Raw genomic sequence first — 14,237 nt, forward strand, 5'->3', positions numbered from 1 at the left:
TCAAATTTTCAACGGTGGCAAAATTCCCCCTCAGTAATGCTGGCGACATTTCCTGAAAAGCCATGAAAAACTTCTCTACAAGTGGTGTCGTAAGACACGCCGTTCGGACTCGGCAATAAAAAGTAGGTCCCATATCATTGAGCCAATATGAATCGGCGTGCACTCATTGATATGAGGGAAGTCTCCCTAGTCCCTTCGGGGATGTTGTGGGAACATATGTATGTATATGTAGTATTTTTATTTAAATATGTTTTTGAACCTTCCCTACATCGGACTTCCCTGTAAGGAATACTTCTCTATAAATGCGGTTTATTAAGACACAAATGGAAATGTTCACAAATTAATTTATATTGGAATTTTTCTCTCGAACACACCAAGTACTGCCTTATCTGCTTGCGCAAGTAGCCATGCTACGGAGCCATACATTAGCACAGGTAGTATCAGTGTTTTGCAGATTGCGATTTTTGTTTTACGAGAGGTCGATTTGCCTCTAAACTGCCTGCATATTTCAAAGTAGCACTATTATTCGTCTCTTATTTCAGAAGTGATGTTGTTTGTTCTATTTACGGCGGTTCCGAGGTAAAGAATTCTTTAACTACCTCAAAATTGTATGTGTAAACTTCCACAATTTTAGCAGATTCTTCTTCTACTCTTGCAAATGTATTCATCGTCGCCATAAGAGAGTAGCATATAGTTGTTGTTGTATGTTGTACCATTTCTGTTTGCCTCAACATGATTTTCTCCAACAGGATATTGAAGAGAATGCACGATAGACTATTTCTTTGTTTGAAACCTTGTTTGCTCAGATATTGCTATAAATACCTTTGATGGTTTTCCAAAATTTGCGCATGGTGAAGATTTGGTCGATGGTGGACTTGCCAGGTCTAAAGTCGCATTGGTATGGTCCAATTAACTTATTGACCATTGACTTTAATCGTTCACATAATACGCTGGATATTAGTTTATAAGCGATGGGGAGCAGACTTCGAAGTCTATACTTGGAATATGCAGTCTTATCGCCTTTTTATGTACGGGGCATAGGATATTGAAATTCCACTCATCAGGTATGAGTACTTTCTACCATAAATAGTTTTCAGCGCGAGAACTTTTTTTACAAAATTAATCTAACAGCATAACTAGATTTAGTGTATACGTCAAGTTAATGCAAATAAAGGAGGTTGACCCGGTAAAACTATCTAATGTAAACATTATTGCCTTTATTGTACATAACTGCATACATATGCACATATCGTCACCAAAAATGCCCGAAGACGAATCCCACACGCAAATTGAAATTCGTTTTTTCATGGGATCTGATACATAAAGTTAAAATACATGCTCTGGCAAAATTTCAAGCTTCTACGTTCAAAAACAACGATCCTGTTCAAGAAATGGCATTTCGGAAAATGGGATAATATTGCAGTTTTTTTGTTCTAATGACGAATCCCAAAACCAAGCGTTTCCGCTGTTTTGGTTTTATTTATTACTCCCATTCGTATAGAATTGATAATATCCCGAATACTCGCTCTCATAAGAATTATATTCCATGAAACAATTTTTCATTTTATAGCGTTTTTTTGATTCTCCTGTAAAGTTTTGATTTTGTGGGTTACGGTTTCGGGCATTTATGGTGACGATATGTATGTATGTACGTTTTTTAGGGAAATTCATTGTTATTTTACAAGTCACTTTCATAAAGCCATTGAAGAAAAAATTTCAACCCCCAAAAAATTAAAAAAAAATCTCCCGGAATAAATTGGTTGCCATTACAGAAAACCATTGCCATTTGACATACATACATAATTTTCGGTCTACTTGATGTAATGTCCTGTGAATGTATACATTATAATGAGCAGACCTTTATTATAACAAGGTGGATGGAACAAGGACAGGTGAATGAAACTGATGATGAACTGAAAGTTAAGCATTTTTTATATTTAGGAGAAGGCATCGTTACACGTTATCCTATTCCTCCACTTCGTATTTTCAGGCAATTCCTTTTATATGTTTCGTAATTGACACTATTTTCAATGTTTTGAAAACAAGACTTTAGTCTCTCAACACCCTCTCTCACCGACAAACTGGCAATTGCGGAAGGAAAATTGGCGAATGTAAATATGGACTTTCTCCTTGGGAATATTAGGTTTAAATTTTTTAAAGTCTTTCATAAGAAGTAAAAAAGTATCAGTCGGCTTTGCCGACAGAGATATGCCCTCAGACTGTGTAAATTGAAACACTTTTTTCCAAAAAAAAACTTATGGGGTTTTTTTTTAAGTTATAGATTAAATTAAATTATAGATTGGATTTGAAAATGTGGATTAGGATTAAAGCTCAAAAGTGTTGCGGAGAAGGTACTTAAAGCAATGGGCCGACATAGTCCATTATGGAAGTGGATCTTAATTTGGGAATCATATGTTTTCGTTAGATATCGCTCCCAGTTTGGACCAGTATGCCAGGACGCATTGACTTGTCCACGGAAAACATAATATCGCTGTAAACAGGACCACAACGAGCTGCATCGGCATACGTTTCCAAAGGATATTCGAACAGACCCTAAACTGCACTTAGACGCAAATGTTGAACTTTTGCGAGGGAGGTACCCTAAGGAGAGGAATGATGTGGGTAATTTTAGAAGTTAAATTAAATTTGAACAAAATTTTAGGAGATCCAAAGTTTGGTCCAAAATGATTGCCCAGTTCAAAAGATATCGTGCATATCATTTTAGTGAATTTTTTAATATATTGGGGGGGAAGTACCGGTAGTTGGGAACCGGCCCATCTTCGAACTGAAACTAAATTTTTACAAATTTTGGACCAAATCAGTTCGAGATTTTTCGTGCTGCAAGTTGCTTCAACAAAAATCAATGTAATCCGAGAGCAGGCATTAAAGTGAATTTATCCGAAATTTTGTTTGGGAGTTACCCGAAGGAGTGAACAAATATAGTCCATCATAGTAATTCTCTTTGATAAGAATATATGTATGTATTTGTATGAGCACAGTGCTACCAATTTATGCTCGCACATGAAAAACAATATCAAACAACAATATTACAAAAATGCAAAATTTGTCGATTTACTTTCTGACACAAACTTCAAATTTATTTACAGTTATTTTAAGAACATTAACCAAAAATAATCGGTTAATTTTGGGTCTGTACGCGTATACAAAGCCTGCCTGCATACAAACTACAACACACATACGTACATATGCATGTATTTGATTATGCACATGTAAAATGTAGCACGTTCAACGATGAGTGGCGACTTGTATACGAAAAGGATGTATGTTCATATACGTCACTTGGCCTAGTGCCAGGACAGCTGAAGAAGGCACCTAGAGAAAAAGGAATATGTGTCTATCTTAATGTTACATCGCATTAAAGCAAAGTGTGCATAAAGTAAATCTGACAGGACAGTATACGTCCTGTTTATTGGCATATTATTTTTTGGTAAAATAGATGACATGTGACGTGCATGTGTTCGCATATTTCTCTCTGAAAAGCCACTTGAAATTTGAATGCACATATTTGTTGTCCTAATTAATACTACACTTCTGCGAAAACGGCTATTTTGTTTGACCACCAACATCACCTTTAACCATTAATACCCATTAGAAGTATAGCATGTCTCCAAGTTTGATATTTCATCTTGTTTTCGATTTCATAAGATTGAGTAAAACTTTAGCTTTTTTTCAAGCAGCGAATCACAAATACATATTACATTCTAAAATATATCAAAGTTGTTTTTTTTTTCTTTATCATATGATTACTTCAAAGAGGTACTTTTTCATCCCGAAAAACAACGGTTTCATGTGGTTTGTCCGCTGGTAGAATCATCGGCCCACATTTCTTCAAAAATAATGTCGGTGAGAACGTAACCTTCAATGGCGATCATGATAACCGAATATTTGATGCTTAAAAATGAAGCTCGTGATCTCGGCAACATTTTGTTTCAACAAGACGACGCTACTTCCCAACATGGCATCAATCAATGCATTTATTAAGAGAACACACGTTCGATTGGCCGCCAAGATCGTGTGATATTACACCGTTAGACTTTTTCCTGCGGGAATATGTAAAGTCTAAAATGTATTCGGACAACCCCGCTTCGATTCAGGCCTTGGGGAAAAACATCACACGTGTCATTCGTCAGTTACCAGTCGAAATGTTCGAATGATTCAGCGAAATTTGGACTCTACGGACAGACTGTCTAAGACATAGACGCAGCTAACATTTGGTAGACGTAAACTCAAAATAATAAATGCCAAAGAATGTTCTTTCAAATGATAAAAAAATGGTTCACCCTGTAAATAACATCTAATAATCTCGTGAATTTCATGGACTAACAATTATTGTTATATGGGTGTATTTAAAGCGCCCCATACACTATCAAATTTTGATGTCAACATTTGTAGTAGTATGTGTACATTTTTCAAAATATGAGAATGTATTGGTGTGTTCCTGAACTGCAAGAATCTACTAATTTTTACTATTTTTTCCGATAACATAAAGGAAAAAATGTTATCGTAGTAAAAAATAGTAGCTTCTTGCAGGTTCTGGAACAAAGCATATGTGTGTATTTTATGGATTGAGGAAAATCAAAATAGTTTTGATTTTCAAAATGAAACCCAATCAATCCGATGAATAGGGTTTATTTTCAAAATTGTCAAAAAGAAATTTTGAAAAAAGAAAACATTGTTGGTCTGTTCCAGAACTGCAAGAATCTACTAATTTTTACTATTTTTTCCGATAACATAAAGGGAGAAATGCTATCGTAGTAAAAAATAGTAGCTTCTTGCAGGTTCTGGAACAAAGCATGTGTTTGGAAAGAAATAAAAAAATTTAAGTTCATTCGTTTTTTAAAGGACAATTTGAAGATTTTGGTTGCAGATTGAAGACTGATTGAATGTTTTGCTACACACTTATCAAGCACACACGTACAGAAGGAGTTCATCGGATGGACAAGCCAATTTGATAGTCTATGGCCCGCTTAAAGAAAAAAAAGGAATTGGAAATATTTTAATAAAATTCCACTTTCGGCTTGTATGCCACAATGAACTAACAAATGGTCTGTTCCAGAACCTGCAAACATGCATACATAATAACAACTACATACATATAAATTCATACATATATCCCATCTGTCTATGTATGTATTGTATTTAAGAACAACCACAAACATTGACTTTTTCCCACTGACTTTTTAATGTGATATTCCGTCAAATGAATATGACGATTATGATGTCATTTTCACTATAGTTACTACATCGGGTGTGAATTGCTCCTGAGTGCATAATCTAATTTGCTTCTGTTTTATTTACTGTACAGAGCTCATGTTTCAGTTGTTTAAGTTGTTCCTGCAAACCGTACAAGCTTCCGTCATTCATTTAAAGTGTGAAAAATATAATTTGACTGATGGGCAATAGCCTCAAATGTAGCAGTTTTAATTGTCAGAAATTAATTGTTATGTAAAAATGTCTAAAATATTTGTGTATATTTCTTTTATTATAGGTCGGCAAAACGGAATTAAAATTCTTACAATACAAGAGAGGCTAACAAGTACATATAACGCACACAGATAAGTGGTTAACATTTATCATTGCCGCTTGCACTTAACTCTAAAGGATAACAGCAACAACATTTTCAACATTCACGGACTCAGCAGGACGACAAATATCTGAGAACCATACGATCACACGACCAACAGCATGGATGAGGAACACGACGAGGAAAGAATATGAAATTCAATGGGGCTTTAAAGCCCCGCCAAGGAGCCTCCATCGGCGGAAGCTCCCCTGGTGCTGTACAATTGCGAAGGTATCGCGATAAACAATATCCCAATGATATTAGCGACAATGCCCACATCGTGTGTTTGTCCGAGCAGCAAAAGCTATGCCCGCACCATCACCTACACCACTTCTATAGCACAGAAAGTGGTGTGAGTAGCAAGCAAATCAACACGACTTCCATCAGCAGCAAGGAAAATAGATTTAAGCAGTTACACTTAGAAGGAAAGCAACAAGAACAGCAACATCATCACAGTAGCAACATCGATGAGGCAATATTGGGGAGTCATGCGGCAAGAATGAAACTTGAGATTATTAACCAACCAATCGCAACTCCATCAGCCAAAGCAGACGAAATTACATCGTTAATGGATTGCGGTAGTTGTGGCACCATAGCGTGGCGACAGACTAGCGGGGATACGGGTGGGGGCGGAAGTCATGGAATAGACGCCGTTATTATACAAAATCAAAAGCAACAACTTAACATCACAACACGTCAAAAGAAACAACAGCAACAACACGGCAACAAGAACGACGACTTCAATCAAACAAACAACTCTCCTAACAACGAAAGCATAAAGCGTCCGAAAGCCATAGCCACTAAACTACCCATGCCCAACAACAAGTTGAATGTTTGTTCGAATCTTTTGGAAATCTTCAACTGGTGTGCACTGCCCCTCCCGTCTGTTATATTTTCCCGACTATTTGAGCAGATTGCCTTATTGCTGTTCTGGTTAGCATTATTAATGCCCTCGACCGGAAATTCTGTTTGTGGTAATGGTGGTGGTATTTGGAACAGACGTTCAATTTTTCGTGTCACGAATTACAATAGAATAGCGAAAATTATGCGTACCTCACAATCGTTTATGGCCATATTGAAACGCATTTGTTTTAAAAATGGGTTCCAATCACGTTTACCGCTCACTACCACCACCATCACCACCGCCACGAAAACCTGTAGCAAAAGAAGCGTCCTTACGTACCTGCTGCTATACGGTGCGGTGGCGGCAATTATGCTGCCGCAGCAGGTTATGGCAGATGAAGGCGATAATTTTTTTTCGCCAAATGGAATCGTCATTGGAGAAACAACAACTGAATTTGGTAAGTGTGTTTATAGTAAAAATTTGTCCTGACATTTTCAGTTGCTATACCCCACACCACTTATACCCTGCCCACGTATTATAAGTTGGTTTTTGGCTTAAACGCTAAGCCTGGCATTCAATGTACAATATCTGACCTTTACAATGATGTAAAGGCGGTTCGATTAGGTGGCCATCCCATTTTTTCAAAAGTGGTCAAATACTAGAGATATAGAAAACAAGTAAGAAAAGCGTTAAGTTCGGCCGGGCCGAACTTTTTATACCCTCCACCACGAACTGTATTGAAATGAATAGGAACAATTAGTTTAATTTCGTTTATGAAAATACTAAACTCTTCCTTTTATTGTTGAAGTAGTACATATATCTCAACTGATAATACTCCCTTCAAAACAGCTCATATGGGGCGACATTTTTGTTCCTTCCAAAACATGAACCAATATTTACAATTTTCCGAATTGAGCGAAATACATAAAATTGGGCAATACCGAACTAGACCTAAACCTGGATATTCTGGATTTTGATAGTTAACAACATAGGGAGCACCGTTCTATGGAGGCTATATAAAACGTTGACCTGTACCGAGAAAGTTTCGTAACTCCAGCGAAGACTAAATATTATATTCAGTTATACCCATTGAATAATGTAGCTAAAACTTTCAAAATACCGAAAATTGGTAGGGACCTTTCTATGGGGGCTATATAAAAACATGAAACAGTACCGGAAAATTTCAGTTATATATAATTGTTCCACAAACATCCCATAAGGGACAAGGGAGACTTCTCTCATATCAATGAGTGCACCCCGATTCATATTAGCTCAATGATATGGGACCTACAGTTTATCGCCGAGTCCGAACGGCGTGTCTAATACACCGCTTTTGTAGAGAAGTTTTACATGGCTGAAATACTCAGGAAATGTCGCCAACATTACTGAGGGGTATTTTGCCACCGTTGAAAAGTGTTTTGATGTTGCCTGTCCGGGGAATTGAACCCACGACCTTATGTGTGCAAGGCGGGTGTGCATCCTCGGTGGCGACCAAAATTTTCAGTTGGAAAGTTTTACACAACCAATGGAGACTATACATTAAATTTCATCCGTTTCGATGGGATATTGATGACACAACCTTCAAAATACCGAAAATCGGGAAGTACGCTTCTACGGCGGTGGAATATTTCATATTTCGGGTAGAATGTTTCATACTCCTATTAAAAACTTAATGCCAAATATCAGCTATTTCGTTGGGTGAGGAGCAGCAACCTTCAATATACCGAAAATCGGGAGGTACCGTCCTATGGGGGCTATATGTAGACATGGACCTATACCGACAATTTCAGGTGGAAAATTTTGCAACCCCAGCTAACACTGAATACCAAATTTCACAAATTTCGGTGGGATATTGAGGTCACGACCTTTAAAATACCGAAAATCGTTAGGTACCGTTCTATGGTGGCTATATGAAGACATGGACTATACTGTCCTATGAAGGGGGGGGGGGGGGGACTAACTGAGGCCACAACTTTTAAAATACCTAAAATCGGGAGGTACCGTTCTATGGAGGCTTATCAAGGTGTGGACCTATACCTACAAATTCCCCCAACTAAGACTAAATACCAAATTTCAGCCATTTCGGTGTGATAATGAGGCTAAAACCTTCAAAATGCCGAAAATCGGGAGATATCGTCCTATGGGGGCTATATCAAAGCGTGGACCTACATAAACAATTTATGGTAGAAATGTTTCTTAGCCTCTGGATAGACAAAATACAAAGTTACAACCGATTCTGTGGTCAAATGGGACTAATACATTCAAACTATCTTAAAGTGACGCGTACTATATATGGGGCGTTATATGGGGGCTATACCAAAACGTGGACCAAACGATACCAAATTACAACCAATTCGGAGGTAAAATGGAACAAATATATTAAAAATTCCTTAAAACGACGACCCGTCACTTTGTATGGGGGCTATACAAAAACGTGGACCTACATAGCCCGCTTTCAATACCAAAAGTCCTACGTACATATAATAGATTTTACCACCTACTTCCGTTCGGACGCTAGAGTAATTTCCACAGACGGACGGACATGGCTATATCGATGTAGAATTGCGCGCTGATCAAGAATATATATAGTTTGCGGGGTCTACAATGATTATTTCGAGTAGTTACAAACGGAATGACAAACTTAATATACCCCCCATCTTATGGTGGAGGGTATAAAAACGAAATTTTTGAAATTTTGTTTCCATAGCGAATATCTCCTCAATTGCTGATAAGTACTGGAAAACAGTTTAATCGGAATGTAATGATAGAATGGAAAGAAAAAGGAACCAGAAGTCTACGTAATAAATATGCTAAAGGTCAGTGTTTTGGAATAGCGTCTATATTGCGATGCTTACCGATTTAACGTATTTTGAGGGTTTTATATAAAATTTTTAACCGAATCAGTGTTTTTTCGAGGTATCTGTAAAAAGGAAAAATCCTCCCAAATTTGTTTACAGGGTTCACCCTATATTTTTCTAAAAGTTCGGAAATGAAGATTTCGGTGTGAGGCCGGGGTTACTGTTTATAAACTGAAGGTCTACTTCATACCTACCCAGGTCCAATTTTCGGCGAAATGTAATGGTAAATCGTTATCCACTCCTTCTGGTAAGATCCGTTATCAGATCGAAGTTAATAAAAGACAGATAAAAACTACAGAAATATAACCTCAGCATTTGACAAATTGAAGAGAGGTTGTTTTTCAAAAACTTTACTGTTGTAATGAGTACTGCGAACACCAACCGAAATAAAGTTTCAAATGTATACGCGAATACGTCTGCATCTTTTCTTAAGGTTGTTTGGACTTTTGTGGGGGGAGGTACTCGAAGATGTGGGCCATCATTCATTTATACATTTCGTTTTGAATAATTTTATTTTTATTTTCATATTCCTATTTTCAGATTATGCTAGTCGTGGCCAAAAGAAATTCGGCGACAAATGTGATAATACATTGGAATGTGGTTTTCCCGGTTCAATCTGTGATACTAAAAAGAAATCATGCCAATGCACCGAAGACTTGCCCGTAACCAATCATTTTGACAAATGTGGAAAGGGTGAGTACATTCCATGCAATATGCATGCAACTTGCAGTTTCGCAACACTCACTCATATTGTCATTGGTTTATTGGACCTTTAGAGGCGGCAGTAAATGAATCGTGTTTCTTCAACGAACAATGTGAGGTGAAATATTTTCAAACGGAATGTCGAGATGGCCGCTGTGTATGCCGATTCGATATGACACCAATATGGCTGAAAGACGGTTCTGTCGAATGTAAAGGTAAGCAATTTATTAACCCAAAATTTCCTCACTTGCTGCAGTAGTACGAACACATTGCCATGCAGATTGTTGATAACGAACACTCAATTCACTTACTTTTTGAAGAGCATTGATCAATGTGGCCGAGATGCTTTCAGTTAGGTTACTCTGGGCTATAGTAGAATGTTATTTGTAGTGTTTGCTTGTAATTTGCTTGTGTGTACCAAGGCCACAGGACAAGATTCGCATCATTAGACAAAATATTCGATTGACAAGAACATCGGATTGAATTGTCATCATTGTCGGTGGTGGTCTGTTCTAAGTACACAACTATGTACACATATGTAACTATATATGTACGTATATACATTCATATGTATACAGGTGGCTAAAACCAATCGTTTATTTAAAAAAAAACATTTATGCAAAATGTTTATTGAAAAAAAATATTTTTTTCTTGCATTATCTTATTTATTCCTTAAAAAATAAGAAAATGGGAAGTATTCCGAAGATATATGTATATAAAAACTTGAGAAAGCGGAAAAAGTATTATATACGCCTTGTTTTTTAATGGACAAAACTAAAACAAGTAAACTTAACTAATAAAAAGGAACCCAATCCAATGCAATTCGAAACAAATTTAGAAAATCAATAATTTCAGATACTATCCTCCGTTATAGATCCAATAGACCTGTATTTATTAATTCTATATTTCTTTTTTCTCTAAAAAAATTACCTTATTAAGGCGAAGGCCATTATTTGTAAGATTTTTAATTAGAATCGATTTTTAGAAAAGTGAGACAAATGACTCGACTTTGGGAAGAAAAGGTTTCTGTCATTATAAATTCACACAAGAAAAATTGCAATACGGTACGTATAAATAGACGTTTCAAATATCGAAAATTAATCTAACCTAATCAGCATAGAGGTTGATGCATGGGACTTCGCTAGATATCAGTTTTAAATAAAAACTCCTTAAATCATTCAGCTCAATTAAATTATAAAAGTTATAGAGTCAGTCGCAAAAGTTAATATGAAACATGGAAACTTATTGAAAACAACAAACAAATATTTTTAATAGTAGTCTTTGTTGATAACAATCAACAGTGTGTAATATTTTCATAGATAAGAAAATATACGGTTCGAGAGCCCGTGTGAAACTGTTTACAAATTCCTGATATTTTGAATAAAATATTACGGAATCTGTATTGTATTTCTGTTAGGTATTTCCTCCTCAGGAGGATATTAATTGGTTTTAATAAGAGTTTTAGTACGTATAGTGACACATCTATAACTACACAGAATTCAGAAGTCACAGAAAGCTCAGGAAAGCAATAATAGTCCATGTGTGCAAACGAAGTTATTCAGGGTTAAAGGTAATTTTTGTAGGACCTATCAGAAACCGACTAAAGTAAAAGTTGTAGGCTTAGACATTATCTACAAGAATGAACTTTATGACTTTTCAATAGGAGTCACCATTCTTGATATATCGTGATAAAAGTATCAAATTACACATGTGAAGAAGTAAGCCGCGTAAGAACATCATGATGCGCACCGTTTAAAATAACAACGCCATGTGTTAGGTATCCCATAAACTTTCAAAAATATACCCATTTTCTGTTAATCGGTTCAGTAGAACCGGGACAAATAACCGCGACCGGATCCGCCGCCCTTCAAAATTATAAATTTCCACAATCAACGCAACAAACCCTACCTTTTGACAACATTTCAATAAAATCGGAGTATTTTCGTTGGGGTCGTTCTCGTTGGGCCTTCGATTGCACGTATGGCTTGAATGTCATATTTTTGCATAAAATAACTTCAACATGGAATAATAAGTACGTTTATATATAACCGGATTTAACAAACCCACTGTCATTTCCTTTGCAATTTTCGTGCATAGAAGTTCCGTGCTGCTATTATTTTGCACGGTACTGAATTTCGGTTAAAAAAACATGAAAACTCTAGAGAACTAGAGAGAAATCTCCACTTCCGCTTCAGGCAAAAGTTAAGAAAATCGAAGAGTAACGTAAACATATGCCCCCTCTTGTACGTACTCGCTAAAGCCCATTAATATTTTATTATAACTACAGTGTTTTATAGTCTTCTGAGTGATTTTTTGATAGTATTCCTGTTTTTTGAACAATAAACAATGTTTTTGACATGTAATTCCATAATAACTGCATTTTTTCATAAATATATTGAATATTCTTTATGTATTATAGCGAGCACTAAATGCGTTGAAACCTTTTCTTTTTTGGGAAGCTTGTGCTCTTCCCGGAAATGTCTATACACAAAATGTGTGCGGTAAATTATCACCTGACGGGCTTTCTAAAATTTTTTGCCTTTATAGAATTCCGAATTTCCAATGATATCGCCCGTTATAACGTCAATAAATCAGTAGTACTCACTCTGATATGGGTCCGATCCATACGCTCATACATATGTTTTTCGAGACCCAAAAAAATATTTTACAGAAAATTTTCTAAAACGTGCAATTTTGTTGCAAATGTATTGGCCACTACTGTATGTACATTAGGGTTGTGACTTTTTTATAACCTTGTATCCCTGCTTTATATTTTTACCAGTTTTTACCTAATAAATCTTAATAAAAATAAAGTGATTCGATAAAAAAAAAACTTCCGGCACAATATGATATTAAACTTTTTATTGCTGATACACTTTGTACAATTTTTTGAAATCACTGTAAGCAGACATACGAGTATAACCGAAAACAAGCTTTAGAGCCATGTGACATGACAAAATGACATAACCTTTTGTTTCCCTCTTATTTCGTCATCACATCATACATCTATATCTATATATATAAATGAGCTTGGTGATAAGTGACTGACTGACTGACTCATCATCAACGCCCAGCCATAACGGCTAAAGCTAGGAGCTTGAAATTTTACCTGTGGGTCACTGTTGATGCAAATGTGCGAGATAAGGCCGGGTTTAAAAAAATTCGTCCTGGAAACACAAAAAAAAAAAACAACAACAAAAATCCTTATTTTTCATTATTATTACGTACTTATTCACTTATAGTTGGCCCTCTGCAAGACATGTGTCAAATTAACAATGCTATAACTTCTTGATACCGTAAAAAATCACACATAATTTCAAATTTTGTAGTTTACTTCTGGGCGCACTTATTTTATCGTAAACCACTAAATAATAGATAGACAAGATATTTGTTATCTTCCATCGCAACAGATGTCGCAGTTGGTGATAATGGTATATACATCAATTACTCAAAAAATACAAACCGATCCTGATTTAGTTTTCACATAACAGGTGTCGCACAAAAGATTTTCATTCGTTAAAATCCAGTTAGAAAAAATGATTACAAACGATGTATTTGTAAAAATGTTGATTTTCAATTTAAAATTAAAACAAAAATTCTTTAAATAAATGATGTTGCCCAGCAAAAATACTCATTACAAATTGGTCTACTTTCTCATTATTTTAACACGGTCATGTCATAGGGAGTAAGTACTTATTTTTTGGCCACTAAAAAGTAGATAAATAAGTAGTTACTCCCTGGTTACTTCAAGTCGTAACTACTTATTTAAGTACTTATTTATTTACTTTTAAGTGCCAAAAAATAAGTACTTACTCCCTATGACATGCCCGTGTTAAAATAATGAGAAAGTAGGCCAATTTGTAATGAGTATTTTTGCTGGGTGGGTTTGTTGAACAAATGAGTTGCTGTTGAAGGTAACATAAGGGGAATAAATTCAGAAATCGGCCAGAAATAACAACAACTAAAAACTGTATTGACCTGACTTTTTGGTAATAACTAAATGTTTGCAAATCAATGAAAGTGCAATAAAATTGTGCATATTACCACGAATTATTTGCAATTAAGTCATTTTATCGTATATGGAAATGTACAGTCATAACTATTCAATTTTCAATTTCAAAATCTGTAATTTGAAGAAATCGCTAAATAATTAATGAAATCAATAATAGGCCCCCAACCAGAGACAAAAGATTGGTTCTGTAATTGAAAACGATTTTGGAGTATGTGTGTTACGTGAAAAAGGCAGAAA

General features: G+C 35.8%; 1 protein-coding gene across 17 annotated transcripts in view; it reads left to right on the plus strand.

The window, feature by feature from the left end:
• Window positions 1-14,237, plus strand: part of jus (EB domain-containing julius seizure protein) — a 58,276-nt gene that overhangs the window by 21,643 nt on the left and 22,396 nt on the right. For all 17 annotated transcript variants that reach the window (XR_012409295.1, XR_012409299.1, XR_012409298.1 and 14 more), the window contains 3 exons: window positions 5,510-6,885; window positions 9,827-9,979; window positions 10,063-10,203. Coding sequence is in view for 9 of the 17 variants with exons in the window: in XM_073963013.1 (XP_073819114.1) it covers window positions 5,736-6,885; window positions 9,827-9,979; window positions 10,063-10,203 (1,444 nt within the window). In the remaining 8 variants the exon portion in view is untranslated. The remainder of the gene's footprint in view (window positions 1-5,509; window positions 6,886-9,826; window positions 9,980-10,062; window positions 10,204-14,237) is intronic.

This window comes from Musca autumnalis, unplaced genomic scaffold (assembly GCF_047663935.1).
Source record: "Musca autumnalis isolate F117 unplaced genomic scaffold, ASM4766393v1 scaffold_1, whole genome shotgun sequence".
Taxonomy (NCBI): Eukaryota; Metazoa; Arthropoda; class Insecta; order Diptera; family Muscidae; genus Musca; species Musca autumnalis.